Consider the following 14,216-nt stretch of genomic DNA (forward strand, 5'->3'; position numbering starts at 1 on the left):
ATTTGCAGCCTTTGCTGTGAACCCCTTTCCATATGTCTAGATAAGCAAAATGCCACTCCAGCTTGCTAAAGCAATCAAAATGTAATTTTGATTCTTTTTTTTTTTTTAACCAAGAAAAATGGTTCAGAACAAAGATTAGCTTGGTTTGCTTACAAGTGTTACTGCCATGACACCTAACAAGTCAGAGTATTTTCTTTATGCCCCTACAAAAGATCTTATTGCTCCCCCTGCAAAAATACTCTGCTCTCATAGCACTCCTCTCTGTGCAGCCTGGGACATCTGTCTGATTATGGAACCCAGCACAGAAATATTGTCTTAAGTTTCTAAAACTTTAACCGAACCTTGTTAGGCATGCCCACATTATGCTATTATGTCTCATGTCTATACAGAGTCCAGCAAAACAAAAAGTAATGAAACCTGGAGAAACTGGACTTTTGTGAGGAATGACATCCTGCTGTCCTCAGAAAACCTATAATATCCAGTATTTTCAGTTTTGTTCTCCTATTCAACTACATTTGGCAGCAGTCTGTGTTGGAGTGAGAGTATCCTGTCAGTGCTGGTTTTGTTTTAATAAACAGTATCTGAGAATTTACTTTTCTTATTACAAAACATCCTGTTCACTATATAAACTACAGAAAGATTTCTTCTCAAGAGGACAAGCAGGATGGCAGTCTTTACACATGGGTGACATTATTTGATGGAGCCTGGCATGGAAAACTATTAATTTCTAGAACTTTGACTAAGCCTCACTGGGCATGCCCACAATATGCTGCTATGCCACATGGCCATGCAGGGTCTCTTCAGTCTTTCCACAGAGCCCATAAGTTGCAGTTCAAGCCTCTTCAAAGTTCATGGATCTGGTTTTTGGTTTTTTTCCTTCAGTATCTGGTTGCCATCGCAAGGTCCTGTGGTTTTCCCTTGTAGTTCCCTAGGTAAGGCATTTTTTCCTGTTTGCTACTGTTCACTGGGGTGGTGGGGCCATTGGTGTCACCAAGAATCGATCTTCCACCGCCGTCAAGTTAGACTTTTGCGTTCTTTTCGTAGTGACCTAAATGTGGCAGGGACCAGGTCTCTCAGGTTCCCCATGATAGATGTCCTGTACTTGGGGCCATTGCTTGATGATCAACATTGAAGGACCCCAGAGCTGCACCAGTGGTAGGATGGCCATAGACATCAGGGAAGCCATTAATTCCATTGATGTCTGTGACCAGTAGGCAACCCAGAGAGACCATCCTTCGACTCTTGTTTATAGAAGGTGTCAAGTTCCACCTCTTTGACTTCACTGTCTATACACCTGCTAAATCAGTCACCCACTCTCAATCACAGATGTATTCTTTCTTACACACCTGGTCACAGTCATACTTGTTCTTGCACATCTGCTCTCAATTACCCACATGCTCTCTCTTGCCCTCCTGTTCTCTCACTTACTTGCCCATATGCTCACTCTCATGCTCTTACAGTCTCAGTCACGAACATGCTTGAAACACGTTTGTTCTTGTACATGTACACACACACTCATAAGAGCACAATACTCGCCATCCACTTTATCATTGTGGTCCCCTTACACTCTCACATGTGCTCTTACATGCATGGTCTAAATCACAAATGGCACTCACATACTGTCTCTCACTTCCAGACGGTGTCTCCACTGATGCATGGTGCCAGGAGCAGGGATAGTCTGGTGCTTGCCAAGAAAATCCATTCACCCCCACAACAAGGACAGCTAATCTTCTAGACATATGGGGAACCTGCGGCAGTCTCCACAAATTCTCTTCTCTGTTCTGAAGAGTATGTGGTCATAACCTGCCTTCCAGTTGGTGTTGACTGATTTTTCAAGGAGGAACTAGATCTGCAAAGCTGCGATGTGGGGTTCTCTCCCTTCACATCTCATTACTGTGTAGATGGGGATGGTTGGTGTACAGCAGAATTAGCTAGTCTGTCTAATTTGTTTGAGGCATAGAACCCAATACTTTCCTGCCTAAGGCTTGTCATTTTTTTTTTTGTTTTGTTTTGTTTTAGGCTGCCCCTACATAGGTGAAGGACAAAACAAAATGCTTGTTGCCAACAAAAATATTCGTGTTGGCAGTGATTTTGTTGCTCCTTTTTCGTTGGGAGCAGTTAGGAATTATGGATGTGTGAGGGCTACCATCCTGCTTGTCCTTTAGGAAACAGTTGCTTAACTATGATAGGTTTTCTGAGGACAGCAGGATGTCAGTCCTCATGAAACCCAGCTGTTTCTCCATTTTTCATTGCTTTTCTTTTTTTTTTTTTTCTGAATCCAAGACTGAAGGGACTCTGTGCATAATGTGGGCTTGCCTAATGAGGCTCAGTTATAAAGTTCTAGAAATTTAAGACAGTTTTTTTTCTGTACTGGGTTCCATTGGATGTCGCACATGTGAGGTCTGAGGTCCTGTTGTCTTTGGAGAATACCTGTTACAGGTAAGCAACTCTGCTTTTTGAGAGTGTGCTTGCTCTTTAATTACAATGCTAATCAACTTGTCTGTACATTGCATGCTTTTTATCTTCAGAGTAGAACAAATGAGTCATTCAGTAAATCATTGAGGTCCTGTGAGGATTATGACAGTGTTCTATGTACACACATGCATCACCTGGCTGACAATCAGGCCAATTAAAAAAAAACAAAAAAAAAACCCGGCGGGAGAGCTGGCACTCAGTGTTGAGCGCCCTGGCACCTAACCTGGGCACGCAATACAGTATTTAAATTAAGGCAGGTGCTAATAAGGAGGCGGCAGCTGTCAGTGGGTCTGACAACCGACACTAATTTTACTGGCTTCGGTTGTCGAACCCACTGACAGCCACTGGTTCGGAAAACTGACGGCGAAATTGAGCGTGTTTTCAAGCCTGTTGACTGGTGAGCAGAAATTTTTTTTTTAATTTTATTGTTTTTAATTTTTGGGACCTCAGACTTAATATCGCTATGATATTAAGTCAGAGGGTGTTCAGAAAAGCAGTTTTTACTGCTTTTCTGTACACTTACCCAGTGCCATCTGAAATTAACGCCTGCCTTTGGGCAGGCGTTAATTTCTGAGTAAAATGTGCGCACATTTTACTTTCTGTATTTCGAGTGACTTAACTAATAGGCTCATCAACATGCATTTGCATGTGATGAGTGCTATTAATTTCGGGGGGGGGGGAGAGGTTGGTTGCGCATTTTCCATGTGCTGTTATTACCCCTTACAGTATAAGGGGTAATAATAGCGCGTCTAAAACGGGGGCTAAACGGTGCGCTCAGCCAAGCGCACCGTTCTGTATTGGCCTGAATGTTCTTTATCTAGTCAGACCAGTTCAGATGAATAGGTTATGCCCACCCACAACTGTGGCTTGGTCTTTTTCAAGTAGATAAGCAGCATGAATTAGCCATGCTGTATGGGTATGTCTTCCGTGCCACTAGGTGGCGGAGCTCTCAAAGTCTATTACAGACTTAGCTAGGTACTCCCTCCCCGCTATATCCTGGCAGGATTACCTCAGTCTGGTTTTTTTTTCCACGCAACGGTGTGCGCGGAGCTCTCTATTCTCCACATTAACTTTAATTCTATCACAAATTCAAGAAGATTAAAAAAAAAAAAATTTCCTTCACCAACCTGCCCTTCAGAGATGGGTTCACACATTTCTGGGCACCCTCTCCCCGTACAGGATGATTTTTCTGTCAGCTAACCTCCTCTGGTAACCCCCCAGTTTCCCGGACAGGGGAGGGGGACAGAAGATTCGACTTCTGGCGACCAGCGGATTCGACAGTACAGCCTGCCCTTCAGTGATAGTATAAAATGTCTCTGGGCAACCCTCTCTCTCCCAGACCATAGATTCCTTCAACTAACCTCCTCAGTTAAACCCCCCCCCCCCCCCCCCCCCCCCCTGATTTACCGGGCAGGCACTGAGAGGAGTTCGGGAGAGCTTCTCAGCTGTCGACCAGCGGCTGGGACATCGCTATACCAGCCTCCTAAATCTAAGGGTGCCAAGTCCGGCATGTCTTTAAAACATGCGGGCCAAGGAAAGTGTAAAAAAAAATAAAATTAATAAGTAGATTCCCGCCAGAGTTGATCCAACCGCCGGAGCGCCGAGACATTGCCGTGGGCGCATCGAACCGGGCTCATCAAAACAAAAGCATCAAGGCGGCTGCCGGCGTATCGACGCAGCTGCAAGCGCACCAAAGCGCCATCCTAGTACATCAACGCGTCCACTGGTGCATTTAAAGGGCACCCCCGCATCAGAGCGCCCAACCATCGAACTAGGCCCGGAGCACAGTCATTGATCTAGGTACCGGAGCGCCCAAACATAAACCAGGCGTGGGGCAGATCAGGCATCCAACTGGCCACCGGCACCCAGATGTATCAGTGCAGCTGCCGGCGCCCAAACACATCAGCACTGCTTCTGGCCCCCTAGCTAATTGGCGCATCCGCCGACACACCTAGGCAGCAACCCCACGCATCGGCGTGGATGCCAATCAATCCCTGCGACCGCCGGGCAACCGTCGTTGCGCAGGCCCATCCATTCATCCACCAGAGAGCACATGCCACCGGTGCACAGGCCCATCCACGAGGCCACCGACCAGTAAGCCTATCCGTAACAACATAACAGAGCATGACCATACCTGCAAGACCACAGGAAGGCCGACCTGAGCGCGCAGACAAACACTCATATGCGTGCACGAATCCGCCTACCCTTGGCACAGCTGCGATTTCGTGCAGGCCCAACAAACCTCAAACACTACATGTTGTAAGGCTCATGTATCCGCGGGGGGAAAAAATGTCAATCCATTCTGGGACACTACCTCCAAACGGTATGCCTGTCAAAAAAAAAAAAAAAATTACATTTATGGTCTTTAGACCACCAGCCTCAACAATTGCCCATCATAGCATGAGGTGACAGCTTAGACACTCCCTTCGGGGCGACTATATAGACTGCTCTTTCCATCAGAAGACATGTCTCCTTAAATTCCTGATTCATTTTTATTTTATTTAAAATATTTTCTATACTGTCGTTTAGTTATATACGATCAAAACAGTTTACATATAGGCACATAAATTCAGTAGGTGAATGTGTACAATGGTACATTCTAACATGTGCCAAAGGTTTGGTTTCATCATGTCTAATTAAAACTTGTTTGAAGGGTGAGTTAGATTTGACCATATATACATGTAAGTTGTAATATGGACCACAGTCTTGATATAGGGACACTGAAACTCTGCAAGCATTGCGACCATATCTCCAGCAAGCCTCTGCAGACACTTCCTTACCTCCTCAATCCTTAACCTTGAGGAAGGCATGAGACATTTACATATATCTCAACAACTACCTTGGTAACCAGACACCTTACATGATTACCATCTAGTGCCATACGACACAATGTCCACAACAACTGGGGAAAACTTACCATGTCTACAAAAATTGTTTGGTAATCAGTTCACAGATACTGTAACAAAGCTCAAACAGCGGTGCTTTCATTAACATCGCCTCAACGCTAATCGGCCTTGGTGCCTTACTGTACATCTCTTCAACTATAACTCTCAATTTAACCAACCGTCAAGACAGCAGGCTTCTCAGCAACAAACACCACGCCAGCGTGTTAGCGACCCAAAGCAGTTGCGACAACCAACGGTTTCTCAACCTAAAAAAAAAACAAAACAGTCGGGTCTTTTAAAGGTTGAATATTCAATGTGGTTACCTGTTGGAGAACGATTGTCCATCCGAGACCTACATTACATCGGATCAATGGAGTCTTCTTCATATGAGGGCAGGGATGTGCCCACACTTCTGGACTAACGTCCCCTTAACAAACACCTTCACAAGAGAGGTTTAAGATAACTTCTCTCAAGCCCATTCTTCCTTCCTTTCCACCAGGAGATGGGGCTACCTTTGTTTCCAGGTGGACAGCCGATATTTTCAGTAGAGGTTCTATTCGTCAGGCTTCGACCTGAAAGTTTAACCAAACACAGGGCACTGCCGTGCGCACATCTTGGTCGTCAAACGGTACAACGATTTTCCTATCTGTACGACTGGCCCCTACGAGTGTCAGATTCAACGTGACTACGAGCGAATCTTCTACATACGATTTCTTGCTTAGACCATTATGGACTCCTGATCAACTACAAGACGTCGAAGCTGGAGCCCACACAAACTTTCAGTTCCTAAGAACTCAGTAGCTCTTTTTACGCTGTCTACAATTCTCCTTCACAGTGCGGCAGAGTGGCAGCCACTTCTGTGGTCCCATACAAACGCCTACATATACGCCACCTTCCATTGGGGGCTCAATATCTATATCCATTGTCCACACCCATTTCCTTGCCCACCAGCACGGAAAGGGACCTGCATTGGAGACTACTCCCACTCATGCTATTGAGTTCCCCTCTGAGCCACTTTGACATCAAGTGAGACTAACCACAGTTGCATCCCCCAGAGTATGGGAAGTTCATCTGAATGCATTCAACACACAGGACCTATGGTCTGCGTACAAACACACACTACATATTCACCTTCGGGAACTGAGCTTCTGAGCTTGTCCTCTCCAGGATTGGAAATGACTGGCAGATAAGTTGCCTGGAATGAGTGGATCAGTGGTGAGCCCACCCTAGGAATTGAAATGCCTCTTTGTGAGGTTGCATGAAGTGGGCCTTCCTTCTTTGATTATGTGTAACATGGTCACCTGGTTGTGCATGTTCACCATGACTGTCTTCCCTGGCAAGGCTCCTTGAGGGGCTGAGAGAGAGAGAGAACTCTCGCTCGCGCTCTCTCAATGCTATCACAGTTAATGCACACCTCTAGATGGAGAACCAATTTCAGGTCATATCTAGTTTCCAGGTTTGTGAACGGCGTACTCCACCTCCATCCACCTGTACACAAACCACCAGTACCGTGGGCTGTTCCCATAGTTCTTGAACAGCTAAGGTTTTTCGCACTTTGTACCTTTTGGATTCTTGTCACCTTGCCTACCTTTCATGGAGGGGTTTTTCCTGGTTGCTTTCACTTCCGCAAGCAGAGTTACCGAATTACAGGCCTTTAATTCACTACCCTCCTATCTTCCATTTCACCATCAGAAGGTGTCCTGGCGCACTCACCCAAAAATTTCTACCAAAGGTGATCTCCAGTTTACACATTAATCAAACTTACCACCTCGCCCACATTCAATCCAAACCTCATGCTACCGCTAATGAGAAGAGATTACACACCTGGGATGGCAGACATGCTCTAGCGTACTATAAAGAACTCGTGCTTTTCGCCTCACCGACCTCAACTGTTTCTCAGCTGTCATTTCATCCAAATTCAAAAAGGTCATCCAGTAACAAAAGAAACTTTATCCACATGGATATCCAACCATATCCAGTTTTTTGTTATAAGCAAAGGTCGCAAAACTCTACTTGCTACACCTGTGGAGCATAGAGTGCTTGCAATGGTAGCTTCGGCCGCCTCTTTCCATCAACTGCCTATCATAGGCATTTGTACAACAGTGACATGGTCGTCGCTTAACACATTCACATCCCACTATTGTTTAGACAAACAAATGGCAAATTATGCCCTAGCGGGGCGGACTATCTTACAGAAGACCACAGATTCCATATGCTTACAGCCTTCGTGGGAACTGTCCGCAATCTTTTATCATATTGAGCCAAAAAAAAAAAAGAGTAACATACCTTCCTACTCAATACGTCAGCTGGGGACTCCCATACAGCATGGCTAATTCATGCTGCTTATCTACATGAAGAGAGCAAGTTTGCTTACCGTAAAGTGTTTTCCATAGATAGCAGATGAATTAGCCATGCTGACCCCACCCGCCTTCCCATACAGTTCTAGCACACCTAACTAACGCTTTGATACTGACTGAGGTACCTGAGGTGAACCTGCCAGGATGTAGCGGGGAGGGAGTACCTAGCTAAAAGTCTGTAATAGACTTTGAGAGCTCCGCCACCTAGTGGCACAGAGGATGTACCCATACAGCATGGCTAATTCATCTGCTATCTACGGAAAACACCGTTTTTGGTAAGCAAACTTGATCTTACCATAATATGAGAAAAGGGAGAATTTTTTTCAGAATTACTTTGTCACCATTGAGTGTGTCTGGTTTTTGAGAAGAATCTCTTATCTGTTATGGCTTCCTGAAGATTGATACATGAAATTAGGTTCTATTAGAGTTCTCTGCAATAAGCACTGAGAAATATTATCTATTGGCATGCTGACAAAAGTAGAAAATTACTGTGGCAGCTTGGTTTGAGGTGTGTAGAAAAGCCCATATACTACTGAGAGCAAAGTGGAACAAACTACAAGATTTGTTACACAGGGGCCAGGTTTTTCATCTCAAGACAGCTAATACCTGCTTTGCCCAAAAAGGATGACCTGCAGCCTGTTTGGGTACCATGTTCCTTAACTGTTTTCCTATTGAGTTTTTGTGACCTTTTATTTCTCTCTCAAGAGTGGGGGAATATACTTTACTATTTTAGATCCAGTCCTCTTCTGCAGTCCCTCCCCTATGTGTGCCAGTTTTTCCCTCTTCTGGTGTGATTATGTGAAGTCAGCATTATTGCTGTAAAGATAGCTGTTAAAATACTGCTGTTGGAACTGCAGTACTTCTCTCCCTGGAGCCTATTAATACAGTTGCAGCAGAAGCACTCGGCTCAGGAATGGAATCCAGCTCTCTTCTATTTGGCAGTGCTAAGCTGTATTATATAGTTGCATAACATTTTTCTGGTGAAAAATTATCAAAAGTGCAATAGAAAAGAGCAGGCCATGGGAATGGTGGTGTAAATAAAGGTATATCACATGATGTAGAACGAGAAATGTTTCATGCTGTAATGCTAGAAGATCTAGCACTGCTGCCGTTTCATACTGGAAAAACGGAACCTTGAAGTGACCTTTCTAATGTGTCACTATATAAATCTTTCCTTCAAGTAATGTCTTTGTATAGCTGCTCTGCAACTCAAGCCTGAACACTGCTTGTTAAAATCATTTGTGATGTTACTGCCGAAAGTGTTCTGTAAGTGATGTCAGAGTAATAGCAAATATTTCTGTAGAAAGAACACATCTTGTGCTATGTTCTATTCTATTCTCACTGTGCTTTTTAAAAGGTGATTAATCGGTAAAGTGCCCATTTTATAACTGCTTTTGTCCCCAGTGTTACTAGTAAAGCGCGGGCGTACCAGTATTCCCTGATTTATAGCACTGCAATATCTAGCAGCCAGTGTAAGAGGAGGGGTTTGGGGGGAAAACATGGCAAAGGCCTAACATTTTATAAATAAGTGTTGTGTTTGTTTTTCCAGGCCGGATGCGGGCGGGCTGAGCTACTCGGTCTTGACAGTTTCCGTCTCGCGGCACTCCTTATACGCGACCCCTGCAGTGTCCACCCCGTAGCCCTAGTGCTCTTAATGGACAGTCTTCCTCGTATTTGAAGTGGCGGTGAAAGGGCGTTTTTTCCTCATCTGACCGACCATATCGTGAAAGGGGATTCCCCCCCCTCGTGTTTATTTCTTAACCAGCTCCTCTTCCTTCTCTAGTCTAGATGCTTTTTAAATTTAAAACGCCTGTCATAAGTTTACTTGTTTGGCTGCTCTGTTGCTTCCAGCTCAACTTACTGGTGCTTTCTTTTATCCACATAGCTTCTGTATGACGAATAGAATGCTCAGATGTGGTGTGTGGGTTTTTTTAACCATGTTTTTTGGTTTTTTGGTTTGTTTTTTTTTAACCTGTGTTTCTATTGTTACAGCTCCCTTTGTCAGCCTGAATGTTGCCTCTGAATTGCACCTATCACTTATTGGCTGGTATGAGCTGCTACAGTAGTGGCACATCTTCCTTTCCTCCTTGGGCCTGAGCATACCAACTCCACGGTGCACTTAGGCCTGACCCCTAATCTACAGTTCTACAAGGCAGTGTAAAATTGGTTGACTTTGGCTACTGAAGGATTTGATACCGCCTTGAACTTTGCGTTGTTTTCACTTTGCAAGTAACTTTTTTTTTTTTTTTTTTTTAAATGTGGCCAGTAAACTGAGCAGATCTAAGTTGTCACAAAGCAGCCTCTCAAGGGTTGATGGTTTTACCTACATTTTCTGTAACAGAAGTACACTTGACACTCATCACATTCCAGCATTGCATGTGTCTTTTTGGAGAGCTTTTTTTGAGGTGGGTGGGGGAGTTGTGTTTAAATCTGTGTAGTTTGCATTAAAGAATTTTCAGGTTTCTGTGTAAGTTAATTGATAGTCTTACTTTCAAATTCGGAGACATTGGCACCAGAGTTTTCCAGGTAAATATTTGTTTGCTTTAAGAGATTACCTTTTCTTCAGATTCTTTGCTTTCAAGCCTATACTTGGTAGGTTTTTTTGTTTGTGTTTATTATTTTAAAGGAGGAAGTCTGTGGGTACAGTGCAGTTGAATGTACTTTCTCCTAGGTCTACACCTTGTACATCTGATCTTCTGTATGAAGAATTTTAGAACCTGACTTATAAGTGTTATCATAAGACTTACATGTCCATTTCTTTCCCAGTAAAATAAACCATTTCAAAGGGCAAGTGTTTCTCTTTTTTTTTTTGTCAAAGCATTAAACAAAAAAAAACCTTTCTCCTTCCATTGAAGTTATAAATTCTGGCAAGGGGGTCACTTCACTGCTCTTCATCTTTGGCTTTATTCCTAGGAGTCTGTGTCATACTTCTGCTTTTGTACTTTTTTATTTTGGGGAATAAAAGGGATATATGCTTAAGGTCACACCCTTAAAATGAAAAGCATTGTTGTGGGGTATTTCCTAATTGTACTCTTCCTTGATGTTACAGGGTGAGGTGGGCAATTGGATTTTAAGTAGTAAATAAGAGGCAGGTCCATCATATTTGACAAGAGTGGGACCCATGCTTAGAATGATCTAGTCTTATGAGCTGATTGCAGCATTGAAACTAATATCCTTTGCCACTGTGGTTTTACATAGTATGATGATGATACCATAATGTTCACAATCAACAGGGTGTCATGAATTTTCATTAACATAGGAACAGAGTTAAGACTATTCTCTGTATCTCATCGCATCTGGGGACATTTTGCTTTTAATTTGTTAGCTGCTTATGTTGATAAACCTATGTGGCTGACAAAATTACATACATTTAAAATGATTTTGTACATTATAAAAACATTAATATTTTCACTGGGTTTTTTCCACATGTTCAGTAAGTATGAGTTTTGTAGTACTCTTCAATTTTGACCCCCTACTGGATTGGTCAGCTAAGTACCAGACCCATACCCCACCACAGCGTTTGATTCTGCTCAGTGAAATTTTACATGTCATGCTTCTGCTTGGATGGATTAAGCTGCTCCTAACTACGCAGGAGGTCCATATTTAAAGTGATGCGTGTGGCTAAATTTGGGACTTAGCCAAGACAATGTTAAGTTTTCAATTTCCCATCCCTTGCCTGGTATATGTTTTAGCCAAGTCAATACTAACTGGCTGAAGCCTAGCTGGATAAAAAAAAGCACTATGAAAATGTTAATGGGCGGGGCTTAAACTTGACTGGTTAGTGCTGATACTCATTGGTAGCCCGGCAAGTCTTGTCATAATTTAGCTGAGTAAATGTACCAACTGAACTTTTAAAACTAGAGCTGCTGCCTTTTTTTTTTTTTTATGACCACTATGTTTTAGGATTTCTTATTGAAAGAAATCAAATGCTTTTGCTTTATGAATTGATGCTCTGTAGTAAGTAAAGACAAATTCTTCTTTTTGTTCGTTTTAAAGGTAAATGTCAAAATGTACTATGAATGAACTGCTAGGAGTAGCTAACTCCCTAGCACAGACAGCAGCATGCATGAAAACATGCAACTATGTATCAGGCTCTATAATTAAAATAAAACTTGCAAATTATAACACTAATTAAAATCTTCACATTTTAGCAGCTGTTTAAAGTTTTATATTTTTCACATCAAAGTACAGTTTCACTAGAATTGCTGCAGCTATATTGGTAATGCAATAGAGAAGTATAAAGGCTCACAGTGTACATTGTAACTCTGACATTTAATCATTTATCATTATTGTATATATTCACAATGTAATTCAAGCCATTTACAGTACACATGTACCTAACTTGATCTAATGCTTATATAAACCATTGCATAAGAAAGAAGCACTTAAGGGGAAGCAAACACTTCTTGATAAGACACTGAGCAAATGCTAAAGGTAGGTGGACTTGAATACCCTTCAGTTTTTGTAGCACGTCCTGGAGTATCTGGTGCTAGTAAATGACGCAGGCAGGCTTGGAGGGGAGAGGGAGAGTTCTACTGATTTTGGAAATCAATGCAACTGAAGTGCAGAGAGAAGTTGGCAAAAGACATCAGGATGAGGGAAACAAATATTCTCCCAGAACAAGCAGAGTCGTCATCTGATGGAGCCTAGCATGGAAAATGTCTGTCAAAGCTTCTAGAAACTTTGGCTGCCTGAGCATGCTCAGCCTGCCACTATTTGCGTGTCCAAGTGAGGGCCCCCTTCGGTCTCTTTTTTTTGTGGAGCTCCAACCTCCTTCAAAATTGCTTTAAGAATATTTTTCCGCCGTTAAGTGTTTTTTCTTGGCTTTTCACGATTCCCAATCTTATGCACTGTAGTGCCTGTCGGCTATCAACCACAGGCTGGCTCCTTTCAGTTGTGGTGTCCAGTGTTCGACAGTGTGTCTCTTCCCCCCCCCCCCTCCCGACCATGTCCATCACGGATCCACACAAGGTCTCGCACGACGTTCGTGGGTGCCTTTTCTGTGAGCAAATGACACCCAAAGGGTATTGGGTGGGCCTAGGTAAAATGGAGATGCTATTTAAGAAGCCAAAGTCCACTCCAGCTTCAGTGTACTTGACACCCAAGGATTGCAGGGAACAGTCTCTTCCCCTTGCCATCCCAGTAACCAGCACCCCTCAGGAGCGGGAGATCAATCCTTGTTTCTCCCCTCCCCTGGACCTCTGGGTCATCAACATCCTCATGACTGGGCCAAGCAGTGGAAGTCTGGAATCACTGGTTCCGGTCTTGGCTGCGTTCTGGATCGCCCACCATTGAAGTGGCACTGGCCACCAGAGGCCCCATGCTTGTGTGTCCCTGGAAGCCAGAGGTGTTCCCCACCAACTCTGGTGCAGGGTGCTATGCCACCTCAGGAACCAGAGGGTGTGCCAGCAATGCCTCATCACCTTCCATCAGTTCTGCCCACTCAGGACTTCCAGGAGCACTTAGATGGCAGGGTGCAATTGGCCATGCTCAAAGTGTTACAAAGCACTGAGCTGTCAGCACCACCAGCCCCCATACTGGTGCTCGAGCCTCCGCCAGTGAAACTCTCATCTCTGCTGGACTGTCTGCACGTCTTTGGTGCCCTACCCATGCAGCTGGTTCCTGAAAGGCCTTTGCCCTTCACCGGAGTGATCCTGATCACATCTTCAAGGAGGATGAGGTCTCGGGACCTGGGCAACCTCGCCCATGGTTCCCTGAGCTGTGCCTGGCTTACCATGGCCAATACCCCCTCCTTGCCAGGGGTGCTGTCTGTGTCCTCCATGGCCTCCATGCCCAGGTAAACTCACCGCCCTTGCGCAGCCCCAGTGTGAAAGAGGGTCCTTATGACCTGTGGGGAGATGACTACAGATTCAACTTCTGAGTTCTCCGATGCCCCCCTCTTGGAGCCTTCCCCTCAGGAGTGGCGGCATTCTCTGACAGAAGACCTATTGTTTGTGAGGGTAATAACGGAAGCCATCCCCTTCCAGCTCCTTTTGGAGGAGGATACCTGTCATAAGATGCTGGAGGTGCTCCAGTTCATTGATGCTCCCAAAGAAATCGTGGCATTTCCTATCCACATTTTTAAGGAGCTCTGCTGCCGTAGGTGGGACCACCCGCTATCTGTGTCCTCCAGGTAACCGGAAGGCTGATGCCACCTTTTTGGTGCAGCAGGCCTTAGGCTTTGAAAGGTGGCACCTCCCACCAGTTGGTCATGGAGTCTGTCCTGAAGAAAGCTATTCATTCCTGCCTACATGCTTCTGCTCATCCAGGGTGGGAACACAGAGAACTTGATGCCATTGGGAGAAAAATGTTTCAGGGTGCCATGCTGATGGTCTGTTTTACTGCCTACCAACTATACATGACCTGATACAACTGCAATCGGAAATGGGTCCAAGACTTTGCGGAGGGCCTTCCCTAGCTGCAGCAGGAAACTCTTGAAGCTGACAAGCACGAGCTGAGGTCTACCTGTGATGTGTTTGGGACCGCAGCCCGCCTCGCC

At 44.4% G+C, this 14,216-nt stretch overlaps 1 protein-coding gene across 3 annotated transcripts in view; it reads left to right on the forward strand.

Moving 5' to 3' along the window:
* Positions 1 to 11,867, forward strand: part of LOC115096572 (RNA-binding protein 4B-like) — a 61,603-nt gene extending 49,736 nt beyond the window's left edge. For 2 of the 3 annotated variants that reach the window (XM_029611360.1, XM_029611362.1), the window contains one exon: positions 9,267 to 11,867. Coding sequence is in view for 1 of the 3 variants with exons in the window: in XM_029611362.1 (XP_029467222.1) it covers positions 9,267 to 9,286 (20 nt within the window). In the remaining 2 variants the exon portion in view is untranslated. The remainder of the gene's footprint in view (positions 1 to 9,266) is intronic. The other variant, XM_029611361.1, reaches the window with a different exon arrangement.
* The last annotated feature ends 2,349 nt before the right edge of the window (positions 11,868 to 14,216 follow it).

This window comes from Rhinatrema bivittatum, chromosome 8, assembly GCF_901001135.1.
Source record: "Rhinatrema bivittatum chromosome 8, aRhiBiv1.1, whole genome shotgun sequence".
NCBI classification, from domain to species: domain Eukaryota; kingdom Metazoa; phylum Chordata; class Amphibia; order Gymnophiona; family Rhinatrematidae; genus Rhinatrema; species Rhinatrema bivittatum.